The following is a 24,642-nucleotide window of genomic DNA, read 5'->3' on the forward strand; positions in this document are numbered from 1 at the left end:
GGCCGCGGGCGCGGGGCGGCTGCGCGGGCGAGCGCGGCTGGAGCTGCGATGCGAGCGGGACGCGGGCGGGCCGGAGCTGCGGCTGGACGCGCACCCCGCGCTGGCCGTGAGCCGCGCCGCGCTGCTGCCGCCGCCGGGCGGGCCCGGGGACCCGACCGGGCAGGCGCTGCCCGTGGAGAGCCGGCCCTTCGCCAGCTATGGCAGCGCCCTGCACATCACCCTGCCCCAGGCGCCCCGTGCCGGGCAGCTGCTCACCCTCCTCATCGACTACGAGGCGGGCGAGGGGCCCGGGGTGAGCGGTGGGACACCGGGGGGACAGCGGGCCCGGGAGGGCGCGGGAGGACACCTGGGAGACACCGGGCCCCGGATGGGCGGGGGACACTGGGGGACATCGGGCCCGGGGAGGGAGGAGGGGGGCGAGGAAGTACCGAGCCCGAGGGGTGACCGGGTGAATGGAAGGGACGCCGGGCCCGGTGAGACACAAGGACCGGGAGGACACTGGGTGTGGATTGGGGGCCACCAGACCCGGGGGGAGCTGCGGGGGTAACCAGGGGACACCAGGCCTGGGGTGGGCAGAGCACCCCCGGGTGAGGAGCCCCTCCCCAGCTCCCTGTTCAGGGAGCAGCTGTGGTCAAGCAGCCCCTCACTGGGGTCTTGTTCCTTCCCCAGGTGTGCTGGCTGTCCCCTGAGCAGACGGCGGGGAAGCAGAAGCCCTACATGTACACACAGGGCCAGGCCGTCCTCAACAGGTCCTTCTTCCCCTGCTTTGACACCCCCTCAGTCAAGTTCACCTACTCAGCCACTGTGAAGGTAAGCAGAGCCCCAGGAGCTGCCCCAGCCATTCTCTCCCACCCCGTGGGTGCAAAACCCTCCATGAGTACAAAGTTTGCTGGGAAAGAAAGTCCAGAGGAGGCCATGGAGATGATCCAAGGGCTGGAGCACCTCTGCTCTGGAGCCAGGCTGGGAGAGCTGCGGGTGCTCACCTGGAGAAGAGAAGGCTCCAAGGAGACCTGTGAGCCCCTTTCAGTGCTTAAAGGGGCTCCAAGAGAGCTGGAGAGGGACTTTGGACAAGGATCTGGAGTGACAGGACAAGGAGCAATGGCTTTCCACTGCCAGAGGGCAGGGATTGCAGTGCTGGTGCCCGGGAGCGGGTGCGTGCGCTGGCCTGGCTGTCCTGCCCAGAGCTCCTGGCATTTGTAGCAGGAGGAGCTGAGTTTGGGGGGAAACAGCTGGAGGAGGGTGGTGATGCTGGGCCATGCTGTGTCCTGGTGGCAGTTCTGGGGCTGCCAAACTTCCAGGAAGGAGCAGCTGCTAATCCCCAAAGATGGCACTAAATAATCCAGACTCCCCCCTTGTCTGCGTGTGGGCACCGGCACTGGGCCGCCGCGGTGTGCCAGCCTGCTGGGGGCAAGGGGAGCTGCTTACTGGTGTGACACCAAGCTGGTGCCAGTGGCACATGGTGGCATCAGCTGGTGATGCCGGGATTGATTTATTTTGCTTTCCCAGGAGATGGGGCTGTTACTGAGCTCTGGGGTGATGCTCTGTACCAAGGAAACCGTATTCCCTGGGGCACCACGGGGCCCACTGTGTTTGGGATGGGGACACTGGATCAGTCCCTCTGGGCTCAGCCCAGGCTGGTGGATTGGCCATGGGTTCAGCGTTGGCTTGGGAACAGGAAAAATGAGTTGTTGTGCAAGAATTGGGAGGGGAGCCAGTGGCTGAGGGATCTGCATCCTCTGCCCTTCCACACCTGCAGCTCCAGCATTTCCTTATCTCCTGGTAGCTCCAGGAGCACCTGGGGCAGCTCCAGGTATCCTAGTATTGCAGAGAGAGATGCAACTGGGATCCCGAGTGGGAGCTCGGGGTGTTGCTGCTCTGCTCTCCTCCCCACAGCCTGCAGTGCCCACGGCCCCGGCACCTTCAGGCTGGGATGCATTTGCCATCAGACATTGTGGCGTCCCAGCTGGCTTAGCTGGCCTCCCATTGTGTACACCATGGATCTAATGCATGTTTTTATCCACGTGTTCAGGTCCCTGAGGGCTTCATGGCTGTGATGAGTGCCACGAGCTGGGAGAAGCAGAAGGACACCACCTTTGTATTCAAGATGTCCCAGCCAATCCCCTCCTACCTGATTGCTCTGGTTGTTGGGGACATTGTGTCTGCTGATGTTGGCCCAAGGTAAGGGGCTCAGGAAGGTCCCAGAGCTGTGGGAGCTGCATGGTGAAGCTCCTGTGGCAGCCACCTCCTGCCTCTCCCTGCTCCACAGGGCTCTGGAGAGCAGAGACACTGTCACAGTCCGTCCCTGTCTGTGTCACCAGGTTGTGGGCTCATGGGATGAGGGTCCTTCTCGAATTGGAGAGTGAGAAGGAGCCTTGGTGCTGTGTCCCCTCACCTTCAGGAGGGTCCCTAGCTCTGCTCATGTCACCCCTCATGTGAATGAGGGCAGTGGGTCCCTGTGCACGGAGGGTCCCACATTTCCTCACAGACTGGTGCTTTCTTGAGTTCTTGGCTGCCACTGCAGCCATATAAAAGCCCTTTGACATTCAGACAAGGAAAGAAATCACAGAAGTTTGCACTATTGGCCACTTTAGATGCCTTATCAGCAGGGTTTTATTTTACTGTGGAATAAACCTGTGCAATTTCTGTCTGATGAGGCAACAAGGTGAAAGTTCCCTAATGGTTAAACTTCTCTGTGCTTGGCCAGGAGCCGCGTCTGGGCCGAGCCCTGCCTGATCGAGGCTGCCAAGAAGGAGTACGATGGGGTGATTGAGGAGTTCCTGGTGGTTGGAGAGAAACTCTTTGGACCTTATGTTTGGGGCAGGTATGGCTGGAAGGTTCCTGAAGGATCTGGTTCCCCAGGGGCAGGGAGAGAGTTTCCTTCCGTCCCCAGCCCCATCTGCAGGAGGAGTGGGGTCTGAGCCCAGCCTTCCCTGGCAGGTACGACATCCTGTTCATGCCGCCCTCCTTCCCCTTTGGCGGCATGGAGAACCCCTGCCTCACCTTCGTCACGCCGTGCCTGCTGGCCGGGGACCGCTCCTTGGTGGACGTCATCATCCACGAGATCTCCCACAGCTGGTTTGGCAACTTGGTCACCAATGCCACGTGGGGCGAGTTCTGGCTGAACGAGGGCTTCACCATGTACGCCCAGAGGCGCATCTCCACCGAGGTCTACGGTGCGTGGCCGTGCCTGGCTGTGGGGTGCTGAGCCCTTGCACGGGTGCTGAGCCCTCAGTGGGTCTGGGGTCTGTGTCCCACAGCTCAGCGCGTCCCTCCGAGTGCCGGTGGGGATGGAGCTGGCGCTGCATCTCAGAAGAGGTGAAGGGCAGCAACTGCAAGGCCCTGTGGGGTTCTGTAAACTGAAAAAGAGTAGGTTTAGATTAGATACTGTGAGTTTGGGAAGGCACTGGTACAGGTTGCTCAGAGAAGCTGTGGCTGCCCCATCCCTGGAAATGTCCAAGGCCAGGTTGGATGGGGCTCGGAGCCACCTGGCCTAGTGGAAGGTGTCCCTGCTCATGGCAGAGGGTGGAACAGGATGATGTGTAATTTTCCTTCTAGCCCAAACCAGTCTGTGATTTCTGGTAGCCTTTGCTCTGAGATGGAACCCCTGCCAGGAATCTGGGCACTGCCCTTGGCCAGCCTCATCTTCCTCACCCTTCTGCAGCTCTCCCCTGGATACACAGTCCTGTCCAGAAGCTTGTGTTCTCCCAGCACCATTTACTGCATCCATACGAATTGAAGTGGCTCTAAAAATCTCTCGCTGTCCGGGGCTGGGTTGCCCATGCCTCCCTGCAGCTCTGCCATCCCAACTCCACTTGTGTTGGTTCCCTGCTCTCCCAGCTCTGATGCTGTTGCTGGTGCTGTTCCTCTCCCGTCGCAGCGCCCGCTGTGCCCGCAGTGTGCAGGGGTCTGGCCGGGCTCCCCGAACGCCTCCGCTTGTCTCTGCCCAGGTTTGCCCTACACCTGCCTGGAGGCTGCCACGGGAAGGGCCCTCCTGCGCCAGCACATGGATGCCACGGGGGAGGGCCACCCGCTCAACAAGCTGCGGGTGGTGATCGAGCCAGGTCTGTGGGGTGTCCCTGGGCTCCAGGGGAGCGGGACAGTGGCGGGCGGGCTGGGGGGAGTTGGGCTGTCCCATGGCTGGCAGTAACACCAGCACGGGTGATGGACCCGGGAGAGACGCTGGCTGCAGGAGGGATGGGATGGGCTGCGCCCAGCACAGAAGGGGGAATCTCGGTGCACACGAGGGCTGTCTTGTTTTGCAGGTGGGCAGGGGGTTTCTGAGGGTTTTGCCTTTTTCTAGGTGTCAATCCCGATGACACGTACAATGAAACGCCCTATGAGAAGGGGTACTGCTTCGTTAGCTACTTGGCTCATCTTGTGGGCAATCAGAGCAAGTTTGATGCCTTCCTCCAGGTGAGTGTGAGCTGCAAAGTTATCCAAAATGCCATGGCAGGAGGCTGGGGCACAGCAGCACCCTGGGAAGGACAGGATGAGAAGGTGGCTGGGGAGAGGAAGAAGAGGTGGGAAACAGGAATGTTAATAGGGAAATAAGATGAGGGCACAGCATAGCCTTGTGCTAGCAGCAGGTGCTGGGAATGTTGAGGGGTATCCCTGGGGATGCAGGGGGCTGGGCAGCCCCTGTAGGGAACAGGGGCTGGAATGGGTTCCCCCATGAGGTGGAGCACACAGAGGGCTGGGCAGCACTGCTGGGGTGACAGCGTCTGGCACCAGCCCCATCTGTCCCCGCAGGCCTACGTGAACAGGTTCAAGTTCCAGAGCATCACTGCAGATGACACCCTCGGGTTCTTCCTGGAGTACTTCCCGGAGCTGAAGGAGAAAGGCGTGGACTCCATCCCAGGTCAGCACAGCACCATCCTGGCCAGGGAACAGGGGCTGCCACTTCACAGCCCCGCACCCACAGGTGTCAGAGCCACCCATATCCCCCGGAGCCTTTGCACATTGGTTTGTGTGTTTTACTGGAGATGCTGCTGCTGCTGGCCTGGCTCTGTCGGAGGAGGCACGGCAGTGGCCAGCTGGGATCAGGCCCAGGCTTGGGCACGTGCTGGCTCAGCCTGATTTTTTTCCATCCAAACCCAGTCCCTGCTCTGCACTTGGGTGCTGTTTCATAGGGTGTCCATGACTCAGCCTGGTGAGTCTGGTGAGCACTGGGATCAGGCCCAGCCAGCACTCTGGGCTTGGCCCAGCCTTGCAGGAGATCCAGGCTTGGCAGGAGCTTTCCCTGCTGGAGCCAGCTCATCCCGCTGAGCGGGTGGCGGTGGGGCTGCTGCCCACAAGCACACCCTGAGCCCGTGTGTCTGAACGGCCTCACCCCATTAGTTTGTGGTGGTCACTGTCCTTGGGCAGGTTTGGTGGCACTGGGAGAAGGCAGTGGGAGGTCTGGGCAGCAGCACCTGGTGTGGGGCTCAGGGATCTGCTCCCAGCTCTCCCCCCTGCCTTGCTGCAGGGTTTGAGTTTGACCGCTGGCTGAACACGCCGGGCTGGCCGCCCTACCTGCCTGACCTGTCACCGGGGCAGCAGCTGATGAGACCAGCGGATGAGCTGGCAGAGCTCTGGGCAGCCGACGGCTTGAACATGGAGGCGATCGAAGCCGTGGACATCACGGGCTGGAGGACGTACCAGCTGGTCTATTTCCTGGATCAGGTCCTGCAGAAATCCCCTCTGCCTGAAGGTGAGTGCCAGGTCACTCCCAGGGCTCTGGTGCCCAGAGGAGACACAGGGTGACATGCCCCAGTCCAGCCAGTTGGCTGGGGACCTGAGGCCACATCAGGGGGACACACGGGTGTGTGCCCTTCAGCCCCTCTCTGTGGGTCCTGGTGCCAGGGAGGCCTTGGTCAGTGTGGTGGGGGATGGAGAGCCAGGGGAAGCATGTCCCTGGATTTATGGGAACATGTGCAGTCCTGCTGTCCCCAGGCTGGCTCTGCTGGGCTGTTGTGTCCCCATGTCACTGCCACTCTCCTTGCCCTCTTTGCTGAGGAATCTCCCCCCACTTTGTGCTGGCACCCCAAGCCACCAGCACGTGGCCCTGCAGGGCTGCCCAGCCTGGAAGGCCCAACACAGGCACCGTCCTGCCCAGAGCCAGCAAGTACCTGCGGTGCTCCAGAGCTGGGGGTGGAGGGTGCTTGGGCAGGGGCCAGGGCTGACCCAAGGCTGGGAGGATCCCAGAGAATTCGCAGCACAGCTGGGATGGACTCACAGGGTTCTCTGGGAGCAAGGGCTGGGAGCTGGGTCACAGCCCCTGGGGGATGGTGACCACTCCCCTCTCACAGGCAATGTGAAAAGGCTCAGCAAGATGTACCCCAAGATCTCCGCGTCCCAGAACGCTGAGCTGCGACTGCGCTGGTGCCAGATCGTCCTCAAGAACAACCTGGAGGCAGAGTACAGCAAAGTCAAGGACTTCCTGCACAGCCAGGTTTGTCCCTGAGCAGTGGTGGCTGTGCCCAGCAGCATGCCAGTGGGGAGGGAAGGGCATGGGGCACAGGGCCTTCAGTGCCAGAGAGACAGGGGTTCGCTCTTGCTTTTGATAATCCCACAGGATGGTTTGGGTTGGAAGGGACCTTAAAGCTCATCTTATTCCACCCCCTGCCATGGGCAGGGACACCTTCCACTAGACCAGGTTGCTCCAAGCCCCTTCCAACTTGGCCTTGAACACTTCCAGGGATGTGCCAGGGCCTCACCACCCTCACAGGGAAGAATTTCTTCTCAATATCCCATCTAACCCTGCCCTCTGGCAGTGGGAAGCCATTCCCCCTTGTGCTGTCACTCCAAAGTCCCTCTCCAGCTCTCTTGGCATCGGAAGGGCCTCTAAGGTCTCCTTGGAGCCTTTTCTTCTCCAGGTGAACACCCCCAGCTCTCCCAGCCTGGCTCCAGAGCAGAGGGGCTCCAGCCCTCAGAGCATCTCCATGGACTCCTCTGGACCTGCTCTGTCCATGTGCTGGAGACTCCCAAGCTGGATGCAGTGCTCCAGTGTTGGGGTCTTACGGGAGCAGAGGAGAGGGCAGAATCTCCCCCTCACCTGCTGCCCCCACTACTGGGGATGAGCCTAGGACACAGTTGGCTTTCCAGGCTGGGAGAGCACATGGCCAGGTCATGTCCAATTTGTCACCTAAGTCCTTCTGTGAAGGGCTGCTCTCCATCCCTCCATCCATCCTGTACAGACCCAGGTGCAGGACCCTGCACTTGGCCTTGTTGAACTTCATGAACTTAATCAGGGTCTGCTCCTTCTCCAAGGTCCAGGTGTTCTCCCCTCTCCAGGTGCTGCAGTGCCAAGGGCTGCCCACGGCAACATGCCCCAGCCTGTGCCATTCCCATGTGCTCTGTGCCTGGCTAAGAGCAGGGCGATGCTGGAGGCATCATGCTGGGGACGGGGAATGGGGGGCGTCGCCGCTGGGGCCGGGCGGAGTCTGGGCGGTGACCCGCTGTGTCTCCGCAGGGCAAGCAGAAGTACACGCTGCCCCTGTACCGCGCCATGTGGGGCGGCTCCGAGGCCACACGGGCCCTGGCCATGGAGACCTTCTCTGCCACGGCCCCCCAGCTCCACGTCAACGTCCAGAACTACGTCAAGAAGATCCTGGGCTTGGCGGAAGCTGAGGCGTGAGGCAGCCCGGGCTCTGCTCCCTCCGCCGGTGCTCCTGCTGGCAGGACCTCGGTGCGTCCCTCGCACTGCACATTTCCTTATTAAAATGTGTAATTTTTTCTCTGTGTTTTTCCTGTTCCCAGTGAGCCACGGGCCACCTTAGAGTGACTCCCTGCCCCGCTGCCAGCCCTGCTCTGAGCACTCCTGGTGGTGCTGGCACTGGTGGGATGGGCTTGGACTTAGTGCCTGCAGGGCTGGAGCAGCTCCTGGCCCCGATCCACACTGCTCCTTGCTCGGCTCCTGCCCAGCTGCCGCAGGTCCCGTGTGGCAGCGGGGACATGGGGAGCTGGTGCAGTGTGGCAAAGCTGGAACCTCCTGGCTCCAGTGCCCTGAGCTGCTGCTCCAGAGGAGCTGGGCATTGCTCCTCCACCTTGCTTTTTGCCACTACCCTGGAGCTTGCACTGGGTTGGAGGAAAGGGGCGCTCCTGCTCTCCCACCAGCAATCTGAAGGGCAGAGACTGTAGGAATAAGACAAAGCTGGACAGCCACAATGTTTCTTATTCCTTATCAAATGCAGGGATATGACTGCACAAAGTCCAGTACAAAACTGCCCAAGGCTGCAGGAACATCCTGGGAGCCTGCTGGCCATAATGATAACAAGGTGGTGATAACAAGAACACCTAACTGCCCTGGGAAGCTCATGTGTACCCCACAGTGTGTGAGGCCCCTGCAACGCCTCCCATCCTGCGATCTCCTGGGAAACTCGGGTGTCCTCTCAGAGAGGTGCACGGTCCTGGCACTCTGCACAACAGCAGCCCAGAAGCAAATCACAATGGGCTACAAGTTTTCACACGCTAAATCTCTGACCCAGCACTGTGGTCCCTACAGCCATGACTGAGCCCAAACCACCCCCAAAGCCAAGACCCCACAGTGCCCACTCCGAGGGTGCAGAGATCATGCATTTCCTCACAAGTGGGCTCAGGATTTAAAGAGCCCACTTGTGAGTTATTTCTGGTTGTGGCATGGTTGAAACCAACCTGTTCAGCCTGAGAGAATGAGGCTTCCCTGGGCAATGGGTGTCCTCTAGTGGATCAGCATTACTGGAAATAAACTGTAGTGCTGTTACAAGTTGCAGTGTAGAACCTTTCTCCAGCTGCCAGTCTGGTTTCCCAGGGAACACAGATCCTGTCAGTACAATTAACATGACCTCTGCTATGAGACTCCACTATCTATGAGGCATCTGGAAACAATCCCTCTGTTTTAAAAGGTGCCCTTGGCTCTCAGAAGCACCTGTCACCTCTGGTCTGACTCACCTGAGCAAGCCACCAGGGAGACAGATGGGGTCGTCCCTAGAGCACTTCCCTTGGATGAAATACGTGACACATTCTCCACTGCACAGACTGCAATACCCTGGGCACACCGCAGCACGGGCAGGTGTGTCAGACTCTGGGATGCTGACAAGGAGCCCACAACTGTTCCAGGAACACTTCACTGAATGCAAATCATGGCTGCAAGGGTGGGAATGTAAGGGCTGGGAGCTGCATGTCTCGGCAGGGATCCTGCACCACTCCAGCTCCAGACAAGCAGGAAGCAGCCCCTGCAGCTGGAGCAGGACAAGGTTTTGATTCCCTGCTTGCCACTCCCTCCTGGGGCAGCCCCAAGGGCTCTGGGCAGGGCTGGGACAGTTCCACCACCAGACACTTTACCAACACCACTCTCCTCTCCACTCTGCAATGTGGAAAGCACCCAGCACAGAGCTGGGGGCTGCAAGGGGAGGGAACAGTAGCTGCTCCTGTATGGGCTGGGAAGGGCACTCTGCCTTCATTCACCTTCCTGCAAAGGCAAGGCTCACAGAGACAGTTCAATATAAAATTAGTAACAAGATGTAACACACTTATTTTTAACAATGTGACCTTCATCAAGCACAGAACGTTTTTTGCTTAATTTTTTTCCAAAATGAAATCCAAGTCAATCATGAAATGCCAGGAGAAGTTAATTCTTTATTAATAAATATATTTAGAAAGGCTTAGCAAGACAGGATTAATGGATTTGATGGCCAGAGAGGACTGCTGTAATCTTCTAGTCTGACCTGCTGCAGAGCATAGGTCTGGATTCCCACAGCCCCCCAATCCAGGCAGTTGCACAGGGGCTTATCTGTCAATCCACACCATGGAGTCTCTGAAAAGTCACTGCATTCTGGTCCAAGGGCCAGTCCCCCTGTGAACACCACGTGCTCTTGTTCCCAGTTTTGTTCTGACATCCCCTTACAGCCCCTGGGCTGGGTCAGCTGAAGCTCTTTAAATAGTATTCTTTAAATATTGTGTTTCAAAGGATTAGTGACTCTTACTCATGACTGCTTGATTTTACAGTATGAAAGTAATAATGGACTTAATTATTAACGTAGTAACTCCCCAAACCATGTGGAATCAATTCACGCCTGCCTGCAATGATTTCAAGTCTACATCTGGGTAACAAATGTAACAAAGTCCAAACACTGCACAAAGGTACAAACGCAGCAAATCCAGAGAGAGCACCTCAGCTGTTCCTGTTCCTCCAGGGCTGCTGCAGAGTGCAGACACTGAGCTGCTCAACACGTAACAGTAAACCAGAGAGCCAGCTCTACAGTGCCAGTGTTTTTGAGGAACAAATGAGAAGGTGGATTACCAAGGCACGTCATATGTCTGCGCTCAGCTCCGCGCACTGCTTGTCTGAGATGTGGGTAGCTAAAGAATCTATGATATCAAGGAGGAGGAGCTGACTGAGCGAGCGGAGATTTGGCAACTTGGAGACCTTCAAGGAAAACAAAACAGAAAAAACAGGAAGAAATTAAAACCCTCCCAAAATCACAGCTCATGTATTACCCTTTTACCCTTGGGCATCCCACAGCAAGTCAGGCTGGGCACAGATGGTGTGAGATCCCAGCTGTGGGGCTGGGCTGCAGGGAACAGACCATGGGGCTCCAGTCGGGGCTTAGAACCAAATCCAGACTGCTGGGAGTGGAGAGCAGCAGGAATCTGCCCCCAGAGCTGCCCCTCTGTTGGTACTGACAGCCCCACTGCTACAGGACACTGACTGAGCACTCTCCTAAGAGCAATGCTGGACACCAGCACAGCCTGAGCTCTGAGATCTGTGTTTTTGCACTGAAAATGTGATTCAGGGCTGGATCTCTTTGCTCCTGTGCTCCTGAGGAAAAGCTCTTCTCAGTGTCCATGCTGGTTCTGCTGGCATTCCTCCTGCAGTCAAAGCAGGTCACTGGAGCAGTTGCCAACAAAAACCTCCACCACATCAGATAGATGAGAATCTACAACAAACTGCATGCTTTTGGACTGGTCAGAAGCTCAACTGTTAGCAAAAAGGAGCTCTACACATTCCTCCCTTCTCCACAACCTCATGGTAAGGAGCCAGTAATCCCTCTGTCTAGAGGCACTAACACACACCCAGCCTCCAGGCAGACTGTGCCCCACTCACCCACCCGCCTCACCTGAACTGAGATTATCACCTGGCTCTAGGGAGCTGCACTGGGATAAACAATAAAGATGTCCTGAGCAACCTTTGAAGGCCAGGAAGGAAATAGCTGAGGATGCTTTCAGAAAGGGCTCAGGACGTGCTTGTAGCAATATCCCCAGTCTAAGGACTGGCAGGACTGGCAGGGAGGGAGAGAGACCCCCTTAGCACTGGTGGGATCCTGCCCCCAGCCCAGGCACGCACTGCGGAACAGATCAGGGTGTCACTACAAACACGTCACAACAGCAGGTTTATTAGGGCTTTTGCACAACACTGACACACAAGAGCCTGTAAACACATTGCCCAAAGCAGTGAACCTCTGGGAAACAGCTCTTCAGTAATGTTCCTGCTGTGAGGAAAACTCCTTAACAGTCCAAATCCAGAACGGTGTTAAGTTACTGGAAGAACAGGGGATCCCACAGCCAGAGACCTGGCCTGCCTGAGCCCTGGTGACCCACCGGGCTTATGCCCGAGAACAAATCCCCCTCAGAGCCCGTGGCTGGCCCAGGAGCAGAGCAGAGAGTGTCCGTGCCCAGGCACACTGAGTCACCCAGCCCAGGCCAAGAATCACACACTGAGGCCTCTCAGTCCAAGGGAAAACATTGCATAATTGAGATTTCTCCATGCACATCTGCTTGACAGTCTTCCAGCCACGTTTTGATGAACACTGTTCTACCAGTCAACAGTTTAAATATAAAACATTTCCCCACATCCTGGTGAGGAAGTACAGCTGAGGAACGCCCTCCAGCTCCCATTGCTGCCTCCCAGTGTTGCAATGTCCATTTCCCTCTGTATGTTCTGGGGAGAATCACACCTCTTTGTCTTCCTGTGGCCTCCACTGGGAAGTGATACTGTGATATTTCAGCCCTCAGCTGCTGCAAGGCACTGACCCCAACCCCAGGGATGTCCTGTACCCTGCAGTGGGACCATTCCCCGTCCCTGCTGAACCGAGCTGCTCCGCAGGACTCAAGGGGCCAGAAGAAAACAGAGAGGATGAAGGCAGGGGCTGCAACCTCACACTGTGGACTCTCCTCTGGGAGTGATTCCTGGATGCTGGCTCCCCTCTCAATGCTTTTTATGCATTTTCAGTTATTTCTGAATGTAAAATGCGTCACGCTCCAGCAACTTTGGCATTTAATGAAGAGCCTGAACACCGTCCTGTCTCCTCTCCAGACACTAATGGGACATAGCAGTGCTCTTTTTCCCCAGGAGGATTGTGAGTTTAAATATACAAAGGAGAGTGAGCTACTTGAATATTAACTAGGGAATTATTACCAGTATGTGTGTAGCATCCAGAAATCCCAATTCCTATGATTTATCTACCTATTTCAGCAATGCTAATGAGTTGAGCGATGAACTGATGACATGCTGGGGAACTCTCATGGAGGGATCGATCACATCTCATAGGAACAATTAAATGACAATATCCTTATTCTCTCAAGTGAGGACAGGAGTGTCAGCACAAAGTATCTTGACCTTTCCTGCCACTAATGCATAATCCCATCAAAACAGAACCACAGGATTGTTAAGATTGGGAAAGACCTCTAGGACCATGGAGTCCAACTGTTGAACATGGAAATCACAGAGAGCCCAGCCAGGACATGGTAATTTGTTTTAGAGCACATGACAATATAGTATGTATGGCAGAGAATAGTTCAAGGGAAATATGAGTAGCACACTGATAACTGCTAGTGAGGCAGAGATTTGTGCCCTCAACATACAACAAATTTACCCTGCTATACAGATAGGAATCCAACGAGGGCATGGCACAAAATTAACAGTTGGAACAACTGGAAATGGAAGCAACTTTGGGTAACCTCTGGCTTGGAAGGGCTTCACATTTCTAGACTAGCTTGTTCTAGTCTTCCATTTACTTTGGTGTGAGAAGTGTGCTTAGCAGTCCTGTCAGTGAGTGTCAGTAACATGCAGCCAGCTCTCAGCTTCCTCTCAAATGAGGAAGAACTACACTGAGTTCTATATTAACATGTCTTTAACCAAGGCAGTGACAGAGGACAGCAGCTCTCAAAAGCCACAGAAAAGATGCAACCAACCTTGGTGAACTGGTGAACGATGATGTGCAGACAGTGCCTCTTCATGTCGAGGGCCTGGGTCTTGTCAGCTGCCTCTAAAATCTAGAGCAGGAGCAAAAATGTGATTTCCCTTCTGCACAGCTCAGATGCATAAACAGTCCTGACCCAGAGCAGGTAACTCCTCTTAGCTAGGGAACATCTCCATTTTGCATTACAAACTGAATCTTTTCTGAACTACTCAAAAATAAGCCTTGGATTTAAAATGTATGGAGTCCTCAAGAGCTAATCAGCAGGAATTGCTTCTGCTCGTGCTGCAGATGTTCAGGCTGCCTGCCTGGAAGCTGGCATTGACACTGGAGGCTTTCTTACCACACAATATCTTTTGTTAGTTCAAACCCCACTGCCAGATCCTGTCAGCATCACTGATAAAACAAGACTAATGTCTGTCACCTGCAGATCATCATTTGCCCTGGAACAAATGTCTGCCAAAAAGGGTTTACAGTTGAGTGTTGAGCACGTGGTCATCTAAAAAAGACCTTTAGAAACAGTTCTGTAACGGGGGATGAGAGTTCAGGAGAAGCCAGGTGAGCAGCACCTGCTGAACCCTGCAGCACAGGAACAGAAGCAACACAGTACCAGGTAAGGAACAATGCTGTTGAAGGCTGGGCTCCCACACAAGTCATCACACTGCCACTGGAAGGGTCTGGGCAGTCTCAGTGACCTGGCACTGGGGGTACCCACTTGACCAGACCCCTTGGCTTTCCTCTAAGTGACTAATTAAAGTGCTTGGGGACAATTACCTGGAGCACATTCTCCACTGTGACATTCATTTCCAGGTTCTGCTTACAGTAGGCTTGGAGTCTGTTGTTGGAGAAGCCATAGTAGTAAGGTGCTGCAAAGAGGTATCTGTTCATCCCATTGAGGAATAAACCAGAAAGCGAAGGTGAGAGCACTGATGGCAAACAAATCCATGTGAGGAGTGGAAGTGCAGAGCCTGCTGGTGCCCCCTGAGAGAACATCCTCCCAGCCTGTGCCAGGCAATCCAACGCAAAAGGAAGGTGACCTGCTGGACATGCACTGAGACAGATCCTTCAATTCCTTTGAATTTAAGGATACAGGGAGTCTTCAGGAGGCATGTTCACTTCTCCATAATAGATGTATCTAAGCATGGACTCGAATGCTTGCTTGCTGGGAACCATTTCACCTATAGAAATGTTCACTTGCCCATCTTCTGGCATGAAGGAACGGAACATGGCTTCAAAGTAACTGGAAAGGGAAATAAAACTGATATAACACAGTCTGCAGACACATGGTTTAACCCAGTATTGTTCAAATGCTGCTATTCAGAACTGGAGCTTCCAAAGCAACAAATTCAGGTGACAACCTGGGCAAAACCACTGCTCATTTATTTTTTTCATATATGTCTGCCAGTGAAAACTCCAAATATAATCCCCCTAATTACCATCAGAACTACCTGAAATTCGTCTGTTTCTTGAAAATTAGGACACATGGTGCTTTGATTTTTTTCTCTAATTTGCATAAGACCCAGTAGAGAGCTTAAAGCATTATGAATTTCCTCGGTATCTACAGGCTGCCAATCATCAGGGCTGTTTTAAGAGCTGTGAAATGCTTCTGGTAAAATACCACAGTAACTAATACTGAATATTGTTACTGGGTCTGCAAAAAAAACTGTGACAATATTTGAAATAGAAATTTTATGTGAACACTTAATGTTTGGTGGAACATAAGGTGAAGGTCCACAGAACACACAAGTGCAGGACAAATCCACTTCACCCACGTCCTGAGAAGGGAGAACAGTCCCACCTTCAGCAGGGTGGACTCCTTTCTCTGCATAAAGCATGGGAACACTCTAGTCTCTGGCAGGCACCATTTTTTTAATGCTTATTCATAACCAATCTTAAATATCAGAAAGTGAGAAAGAAATTCAAGTTCCACAATACGAACTGTTCACTGTCAAAGGCTCCTTCTGACCTCAGTGGACATCTGCTGCTTTCCACTTCACTGAAACCACCTTATGTTTTCCACCCTTTTTCCCTTCCTGTGATTTTATCGATGCTTTGTCTTGCAGTGCAGCTTCTCACACACCCTCTGGAGAATCTCTGCAGTTCTAATTTCCTATCTTTCCCTGCTGGGTATCAAATGGAAAAAAATTTAATCACTACTGCTTAAAGGCTTATTACACTCATTGAGCAAAGCTGCATCTTAACACTTCATGCAGATTTAAGTTCCTCCCTGTCTTCTAAACCAAGCCAGCTGAGCACAGGCTGCCCAGCACTGCACTGTCCTTCACACACTGTCTTGTCAGGAACAGGGCTCACCTGGAGCGAGCTGCCAGGATGGCTTTGTGGGCTGGCCGTGGGTGCCCATCTAGGAGCAGGATGATATCACAGAATTCAGTCCCAGCTCCTTCCAGGTAAGCCTTCATGTCCTGAATTAAGGATGTTCCTGAAATCAAACATAATGAAATAAAGACATGATAGTTCCAGGTAACCAGGTGCTATCGAACTAATACGTGGCCAAGCCAGAGCTCCAGCCCCTCTTTCCTTTGGGACTCGCAGCATGAATTTGAGTGAAGTCCTTCCTCCTAACTGTGGAGCAAAATGAGCTTCATCCTTCCCCACCACAACTCATTCCCTGCTGCCCATCCCAGAACCAAACCTGTCAGCTCTGCTTTCTGCCACTGACAGCAAACTCCAGCTCTGGCCACACTGACAGGTGCTCTCTGCAGATATGAAAGCTGATTTTTCCCTTCCATTTTCACTATTTCCAACCACAAGGAATATAAAATTTTGTGTATTAATGAAAAATCTTTCCCAAATCAGCAACAAAGGCTTCTTTTATCCAATATTTTAATCAACCTTTGTAAATACACAACTGACAAATGGAGCACATCCAAGTCTGCTCCAAACTCACTCATATTTTCAAAGGTCATCTTTCAGTTTTTAGTGTTTGGGTCTCTCACACCATTCCAGCTCTGGATACACAACTGGCCGAGCCACCCTCCCAGCCAGTGCACCTCTCCTCCCTGGGAAAAATGCCAGCCAAGGCCTTTCTACTTGACCTTCCAGGACTAGCTTCCTTCTCTTTCTCTCCAGTTCCCAATTATTTTTGTGCAGCATTCTACACCAACACTGCCAATGCCTCTGAACTTTGTGACCTTAGAAAATCTCATTATTACATTCCTTGTGTTGTGTGTCAGGGTGTTAAAATGTTGAGTAAGACTAGTCCCAAATCAGCCCTTGATGAATTCCATGATGAAACTGTAAATCACATATTTCTCTTCCCCTCCCCTCGTCCTGTTCCTTTCATACATGCACACAGAGCAGTGCCTTATTCACAAGATCTTCCTCCGTCCTCCTGCTCCTCCTTGGTGAACACCTTCAAGCAGGCTGGTTCCCTGCTCAGCTCTGTCACCCTTCAGCCACTTGAGTGACTGTCCACTGCCTTTTATCGGATCACTCTTTACACCCTTCTGCTCTTTCTCTCATCTCTCTGAACAGGCTCAAGATGGTTTATTGCAAGAACACGACGATGTTTCCCATGTACTTTGATGGGACACCATTCTGATTGAAACTCACTGGGAAAAGAACTGTTGTGCTCTGTCTCTGTCTGGGAGAGAGCCTGAGCAGTTATCCCAGCTGGGAACTGGTGGGCTGCAGAGGGCTGCTTCCCAGATATCTTCCCAGGCTAAACAAACCATTAGCAACGCCAAAGCAGCACAAGGAATTACTCCATAAAGCAGGAAGGTTACCAATGTCGAGCGGCTGGTCAGAGTGTGTTCGGACAGGAGGCTGCTGCTTTCTCCGGACAATCTCCACAATGAGGGATGAAGAAAGATGCTCAAACTCCTTCATCATTATGACTTGATTAAAATGGGATTCCTTCACCACAAAGTTCAGGCAATGTTCCTTAAAAATACACCAATATTAATTAAAAAATTCATGGTTGAAGTCATCTTACAGCGTCCCATAAATGTTACACGTTACATATGCCATCAGCCATCCTTTCCTTTGAACCTCCACATGGATCCTGCAGCTGGAACTATCAAACAATGATATCCTTATCCTTCCTAAATGACCATTTAGGCTCCTACTTGAACTGCAAATTCAGTACAATTCTAAGCATCTAGAAAAATTTGACTAGAAATACTGACAAGGAAGAGATTAACTGCCCACTGAGCTGCTCCAAAGCTTTCTAATACAGGAATCTCAGGAGATACTGAAAACTTCACAGAGATAATGAAGATTGGTTGCTACCTCATAGTAACTCTTAACATAATTAGATACCAAAAGTTAATTAAAAGGGTGAAGAGATCTTAACTCTTGACACTCTCCATCAAGGGTCCAAAGAGCTTGCAGGACTCCTTGTGTGGGTTTTGCCTGAACCTTTTCCGTAAACACAGCAAACAGTTCAAGAGCTCTGGAAGGCTCTTGTGTGATAAACTTCTTACAAAAATCAGTGTGGTGAAAAGGTGACAAATGAACCAGATCTAATGCCAAACAGTTTGAGACAAAAAAAAGGGCACTTCATTTCTCAGTATGAACCAAGGCTTTCCCTCAGAACATTTTAATAAGCAATAAATGCAATCTATACCAGCTCACTATAAAGTGGGTACAAGTTCACCCAAAGAATCATTACTACTGTCTGCTTCCTGCCAGTTTATTTCACCTGGGAGCCAAAGGTATCTGTCAGGACTCACCTGTGAAATGTTTTAAACAATGACTGGGATGCCACAAAGAGCAGCTTTCTACCGAGGACCCACCCATGAGGACTAAGGAGCACCTGAGCAGACAGGATGCCAGCTCAGGGTGATCCTGCCCGACTGGAGCCTTGTGCAAGAGCCCCTGTCACCCCAGAGGTGGCCAGGGCAGGTGGGGGCACCAGATCCACCAATGCTTGAGCTTCTGGGCAGCTGATGGCACCATGGTGCCATGCACCAAAGGCTGTGCTGGCATTTACATACTTGCTGCTGACCCTGCTGCTGTCCTCCTGAGGTCTTTCCTCTCCGAAGTGATGGTGCATACTGGCTTCTCCAGCCTCACTGTGCTTGCAGCCACCAGCAACAGGTCACTGGTGTGCACAGGCTGAACATCATCAGCAGGTACTGCATGGTCCTGCTCTGGCTCTTGGACTGGGGGCAGGAGCTGCTTCCCTGCAGGTTCAGCAGAACTGGCTCCGGGCACTGCACTGGGATCAGCACGGCCAGCACCTCTTGGGCTGCAGCTGGGGGTCAACCCTACCCTGATTGTCACCAAACACCCAAAAGCCCCCCACCCACCACAGAGACAGAGAACCACTGGCACATTTTGTTTTTCAGTGCAAAGGCCTGAGAACAGAGTTTAGTTTTTCCATCTGTCCAGGTGAAAGAACCTATCTGCAGTCTCAGTGTATGTAACACAGCAAGACCAGGCAATGCACTGGTTCCATCTTGCTGCAGCAAGAGTGAACTGATGAAGAGCCAAAGTCACTCTGCCCTTGACATTCTACAAAGCAGATATGCAAAAATATCGAGCACTTATTGAAAAAAGCCTACATAATATCACAAGCCACTGCAGGACAACCCATGCTAAATATACTCAAGCAACTGTAATTAAAGGAGTGGTGCATTTGCAAAAGCTCAGCCAAACATTAATTACATAAATTTTATTTTTAAAACTTTCTTATCAGTTACTTTGTATGCAGAATGTGATTACCTTTAGCTGATCCAGCTGAAGCTTGTTAGCATTCTCACATACAATGAGCACGTTCTGCAGATCTACAGATGCTTCAATATACTGAAGGCAGAGCTGTTCCAGCCGAGAGAGCTTGAAGTTTAAGGCCAGTTTGTACACATCCATAATGAGTAACACATCCTGAACATGACCTGGAATTGCAAGAGGGAAAACTGCTGGATAGCTCACAGAACAAAGAGAGGAACCCTTCTAAAAGTATTTTTTATATCAACCAGAGCAATCGGAATAGTAGAACAGGCAGTGACTGGAGTATTTTTATGGAGAAAAAAATTCCACTCCTGGTTAGACAAAATCTGAATCAATACTAGAAAAGGAGGCTCAAATTTGAAGCATGCAAAAGCCACTCCAAAGTATTTTTTAGACAAAGATTTTGTGACAATCTGGATCACAATTTTTTTAAACCCTCCAAAAAAAGTGAAGTCTTTAAAATCCCTGACAAGCTCTGGAGCTTGCAGCCTAATTTCTCAGAGTGCCCAGCTGCCAACAGCCCTGCCAGAGTCCTTGGGTTTTACACAGTAGTAACAATCAGCTCCCTGATTCTGACAGACCCTTATGAAGGCACTCTGTGCTTTCACTCTGTGCTTTAGCCTGCACAGACCCACAGGTGGTCTACAAGGGCTGAAGTGAGAGAGGGGCAGAGGGGACCCTTGCAGGCCACTGCAATGGAGCTACTGGGACACCAGCTCAAGGAATAATCCCCCATGGCCTTTGCTTTCCTCACAGAAGAGCTCTGCCCATCTGCTCTAACTACTTTTTAATAGAGAAAAGCCCTCTTGCATGTCACGTGCCTTCCCCGTGTCTAATTGGAAAATCCCATTTGATGAGCATGCCCAATTCCATTAGCTCAGCCTCTGGATGGCTCCCCAGGGTGCTGCTCTCAGAACTGAGAGGAGCAGCTAGGAATACAAATGGGCAGGGCAGGGCCCATGGAGGATCCCAGCAGAAAGGGGAGCACCAGGGAGACCCTCTCATGGGCTGGAGGAAGAGGGGCAGCCTGCCTGGGAAGCCTGTAACAATGGGAAGAGCTCAGGGGTCCAAGCCTTCCCTTGGCCTGAGCCCGTCCCAAGGCGAGGGTACCGAGGATCAGAGAACGGCTGGGAGCAGGATCTGGCAACGTCAGCAGAATCTAGGGAGCAGCTCCCTCACCCCCATTCAGTGGGATCATTCTCAGATGGGCCTCCTCACAGGGAAAGCCTTGACACAAATGGACACATATCACTTTTTTTCTGAGAACTACCTTTGCAGAAAGGGCTGAAGCAAAGTTCAGAGCTAGGGCAGCTGTACCTCACTGTACTTCACTGTGCCCCGTGGCTGCAGCTTCCCCAGCCCCAGCAGCTGGAGTTCCTCGCTGTATCCAGCCTCACTCCCATCACCCCACAGCCCTCCCCACTCACACAGCCAGGAGTTGGATTCCCTGTGTGGGAGCTGCAAGATCTCTGGCTATTACTTCCCTGCCCACAAGTGTTTTTAACTCAGAGAACTTCAATGAATGCATCAAATGGATTTTTCCTTTCTTGAGGCATTCGTTCAGACTGGATTTTTAACAGGTGATAAATACTGGCTTGCACACCTTTCTGTGTGGGCACAGTTTAAAATGGATCAAAAACAATATCAGAAAAAGGAAATAAGCCAAGCCAGGAATTAGATACATGGTCCTTCCAAGTAGGATGCTGTGATGTTCAAAACACCACAATATTTTTTGTTTGTTTGGGAGTTTTTACACCTTTTGGAATGATCAAGAACTTGTTCTTCCTTGATATTCGAAAAGAATTAGGAAAAAAAAAGCATGGTTAGTACGCTCTGATAAAAATCTGCTTTTTGTTTAATCTCAGGTTAGTAATTAAGTGCTCAGAACAGGACTGATCACTTGCAAATGCTTGATCCTGCTGTTTCAAAACACGTTTGCCCCCCTCCCCTCCCTGAGCCAGTGTTACTTCACCTGCTGCCCTACCTTTGCGGGGATACTTTATCTTATCCGTGTACAGGAACTGCATGAGCACCTCAAAGGGCTGGGCCTCGGCCTCGCGGATGGGCACTTCCAGCAGCGGCTGCAGTCGGCCCAGCTTGACGTTCCCTCCAATCCCATCCTTCTGGCATGTGGTGTGTCCCTCCTCTTCAACGTCTTGCTTTGATTTCTAATGAAACAGAAAAACCACCCAAACATGGCACAAGGCTGTGCCAGTGCACACAAGTTACCACCAAACCAGAGGATCCTTCTCCTTACTCCACATTCTTCAAGACCCAGGATCTCTTTAGCTTCAGGATTATCTTCAAGATAACAAGGAATTTATTTGTCTTAGACTTATTGTTCCATATCCTGGGACACACATGGATCAGAACACAAGCAAGTTCCTGGACACAGGTCAGAAGCAGGACGTCAGAGCAAGGGAGGGATGAACTGCACTGAACTCATATTCCTGCCCACAGCAGGAACAGCCTCACTCTGTGAAGGAGGGACAGGTGGGAGCAGATTCCACAAACCCTGCCCTGCAAAGGCAGAGCTCAAAGTGCTGCACAAAACTATTTTAAAGCACTCTGTTACCTCAAGTTTCACTATGACAGCCTTTCCCCACAGCCTTTCCAGTGGCAAAACAATTAACTGAGGGGCAGTGAGGCATCCACATCTTACTGCAGGTTGTGTGCTACCACCTCCCCAAAATCCATTAAATGTTTGCTGCTGAAAACGTGGATGTAGTTAAAATTAATAGACAATGATCAGAGGCACCAGACTTTCAGCTCTGGAAAAAGTAAAAAAATACAGAGGTTAAGGGAACAGAAGCAGCTGAAACCCTTAGCACTGCCTTCCTTCCCTCTAATCTGTCTGATCTTGTGGGCCATTCCCATGACATAGCTCTTACCTCCCCCATGGGGAAGGGTACACACACCTCTCTGGGGCATTCCACAAGATTAGACCTCAGACAGCTACGAGAGCTTCCAAGAACCACACTGTCAAATCCAGCTAACTGGATTAACTCTGGCTCCTCCATGTTACGCTCCTGATACACATCCAGTAGCCTTTGTTAATACTAATGATCCTCTTTATTTTACTTGCTCAAGAGCACCTTTGCATCAGACACTGTTCCCATCCTCCAGCTGTCTCAGCAGATATTACTTTTCCCCTGACAACCTTATTCCCAAACCTGGGCAGAATAAGCCTTACCTTGCTACAAGGCTACTTTCCCAAAATACTCACCTGTTTCACCCTCTCCCTGGCCTGCATGATTTTCTTTTTCAGCCACTTGCAGCGAGCGGTGACAATCGCAGTGTGCCCTCGGACTCGCTCCTCCTTCTGCCAAAGGTAGAAACCACATTCAATTTTCATCCCCAAATCACATGCTCGTAGCAGATGGCAGAAGTCACAGAAACCTGGGCTGAACCCCAGGTTACAATACATTTCAAGTTAGACTCAAAGGCAGCTTTACATCTGCTCTGCACATACAGATGAAATTCAACACCTATTTCCCCAAAGGCTAATGGCAAACACCATTTGGGAAAGAGCCTGTGTCATATTCAACTAACGGAAGCTCCCGTGTCACATATATTACTTTTTATTCTTGCATCTGATTTTCTGTTTCATTTTCCCTTTTCAAAATAACACTACGGTTTTGCCATAATTTATTTCACCTCTTGTTGAGGATCTGTTCTCCGAGCTTTGCAAAGCTTTTTCTAACTTTTTCTTTTTGCAAAAGGAATGCAGGTAAGTTCAAATATCTCATGTTTATCTTCAGAAAACCTGTTCTCTGTTAAAATTTTTAACTGTTTCCATTACTAGAGAATCATTCCCCTGTACTGCTTTTTCTCATTCTCTTTTGTTTCAGTAATTAAAAATGGCTCTTGAAATGATAATGGGTTTGCAAAACACTGACCTGCCTTCCCAGGAGGCAACTGGGACCTGGGAGTACAGAGGTCGTTGGTACATTTTCATATTGCAACTCTATATAACATGCTTCGATAAATTCAGGCTAAGTCAGTGACCCATAGATCTTCTCAGTTTAAAAGTTTCTTCTCCTTTGCAGCTTTAAAAATTTATCTGGATAAGTGAAACTTACTAAACCAGGCAGACAGTTCCCCAGTGATTCATTCCCAGGGTTTCTGGCACAGCCATTGCAGAATTTGCTTTTTCCCAGCAAACACACCACACACACAGTAACACCCCCGCTGGCACCTCTCCAATAAATTCTACTCACCTCTCCCAAAACAAACTCCAAGTCACTGAACTGCCTGTTTTCCCACAGCCTTCCATAGTCTTCATGGAGAGTGCATTTAGGGTAACAAGAAAACTAAAAAAAAAACCAAAAACCCACAGAAGACAGAATTAATTTCAATGGCTATATAAACTTCAAATCTCAAATCACTCTGGAGCAGAGGAGCCTGAGGTCAGATCTCCTCAGGGTCCGCAGCTTCCTCACAAGGGGCAGTGGAGGGACAGCTACAATCTCTGCTCTCTGTGAGCAGGGACAGGACCCAGGGAAGGGCTGGAGCTGTGTCAGGGCAGGGTCAGGCTGGAGAGCAGGGAAAGGTTCTTCCCCCAGAGGGTGCTGGGCACTGCCCAGGCTCCCCAGGGAATGAATGGGCACGGCCCCCAGGCTGGAGAGCTCCAGGAGCATTTGGACAGCGCTGCCAGGGATGCCCAGGGTGGGGTTGTTGGGGTGTCTGTGCAGGGCCAGGGGCTGGACTGGATGATCCCTGTGGGTTCCTTCCAGCTCAGGATATTCCTGATTCCGTGACTCTATAACCAAAAGTGCCGAGGTTACATCTAATATCACTGGATTTTCTTATTAACTCAGCCTCAGTGTAGTACATAATGCAGAACGTAACAAGCAAACCAAACACATGCAAGGGCTTCCTCCACAGTGAGGGTAAGGACAGATAACACAGCGTAACATGGAAGAATTGTGTCTCATCACAACTTCCAGATATGAGGATTCAGAGGCTGGGAGTCTCACCTGCTCTCAGGACTTGTCTTGAAGGTGCCATGCAATAAAAATAAACTTGAGTGTAGGTGGGATTTAATCTGGTGTGAGTATCCTGAATTTAAAATTTTCGATTCCCGTATTTCTATGGGATGGGAGTGGGAGAGCTGCATGGAGATAAAACCTCAATACAAAACACACTGCCCCAGAGCCCTGAACAGGACAGCACTGAAGAGGAACAGCCAATTTTAATGAAATAACATGGCAAATCCCATCTGCTACACTTTCCAATGATTTATCAAAGTTGTCATGATCTCTGTAGGACTTTAGAAGGCACTTGAGGGCTTGACCTTACCAAAATGTCTATCCAAATAACATTTCTCAAAAGATTTTAAATACACACATTGACCTTTGAAAGCTGAATCTGAAATACAGAGGCTGCCTGTTGGAAAGCCATGGAATAAAAGCCATGGAGTTCATAGTGAGCTAAACCAGACACTCCACAGCCAAAGCCAGAGCCAGGAATCATGTGGAACTGGTGTGGAAGTGAGTATGTTTATCAGCAAATTACCTGGAACCTGTACATCTCTCCACTTCTGATGTTATTGTCCACTGTGCCACCAAAGATGTACATAGCATCTGAGATAACCGCTGCTGCGTGGAAGAGTCTCCCACTGGGTAACTGGGGAAACAAAACAGGGAATAAACAAAAAGAAAAGGACAAAAAAGGCAAGGTAATAAATAAAAGCCTATTCTTCTGCCAAGAAAAAAGACCTGCTATTAACAGATCAACAGTGAAAGAGGAAAATCACAGAATCAAGAATATTTGAGTTGGAAGGAACACACGG

General features: G+C 51.5%; 2 protein-coding genes across 3 annotated transcripts in view; one reads left to right on the forward strand and one right to left on the reverse strand.

The window, feature by feature from the left end:
• Position 1: 1 nt before the first annotated feature.
• On the forward strand, positions 2 to 7,713 carry LOC121658743 (arginyl aminopeptidase; the record flags this gene model as incomplete). The annotated part of the gene is made up of 11 exons (XM_042015966.1): positions 2 to 292; positions 670 to 810; positions 2,030 to 2,178; positions 2,705 to 2,821; positions 2,938 to 3,173; positions 3,948 to 4,061; positions 4,301 to 4,413; positions 4,750 to 4,858; positions 5,465 to 5,689; positions 6,288 to 6,430; positions 7,451 to 7,713. Coding segments are annotated over 11 exons (1,803 nt in total), but the record flags the coding sequence as incomplete, so codon positions are not given.
• A 1,861-nt stretch (positions 7,714 to 9,574) lies between these two features.
• Positions 9,575 to 24,642, reverse strand: part of LZTR1 (leucine zipper like transcription regulator 1) — a 44,770-nt gene continuing 29,702 nt past the window's right edge. The window contains exons 10-20 of one of the 2 annotated variants that reach the window (XM_042015938.1): positions 24,366 to 24,476; positions 23,069 to 23,161; positions 22,075 to 22,170; positions 20,833 to 21,016; positions 18,843 to 19,012; positions 16,901 to 17,057; positions 15,468 to 15,594; positions 14,245 to 14,394; positions 13,929 to 14,034; positions 13,150 to 13,230; positions 9,575 to 10,384 (exon numbers count right to left, since the gene is read on the reverse strand). In XM_042015938.1, coding sequence (XP_041871872.1) covers positions 10,268 to 10,384; positions 13,150 to 13,230; positions 13,929 to 14,034; positions 14,245 to 14,394; positions 15,468 to 15,594; positions 16,901 to 17,057; positions 18,843 to 19,012; positions 20,833 to 21,016; positions 22,075 to 22,170; positions 23,069 to 23,161; positions 24,366 to 24,476 — 1,392 coding nt within the window. In that variant the 3' untranslated portion in view covers positions 9,575 to 10,267. The other variant, XM_042015939.1, reaches the window with a different exon arrangement.

Source organism: Corvus kubaryi, unplaced genomic scaffold (assembly GCF_017639235.1).
Source record: "Corvus kubaryi isolate FWS band 111438036 unplaced genomic scaffold, C.kubaryi_AGA036_p1.0 split3-37355, whole genome shotgun sequence".
Lineage (NCBI taxonomy): Eukaryota > Metazoa > Chordata > Aves > Passeriformes > Corvidae > Corvus > Corvus kubaryi.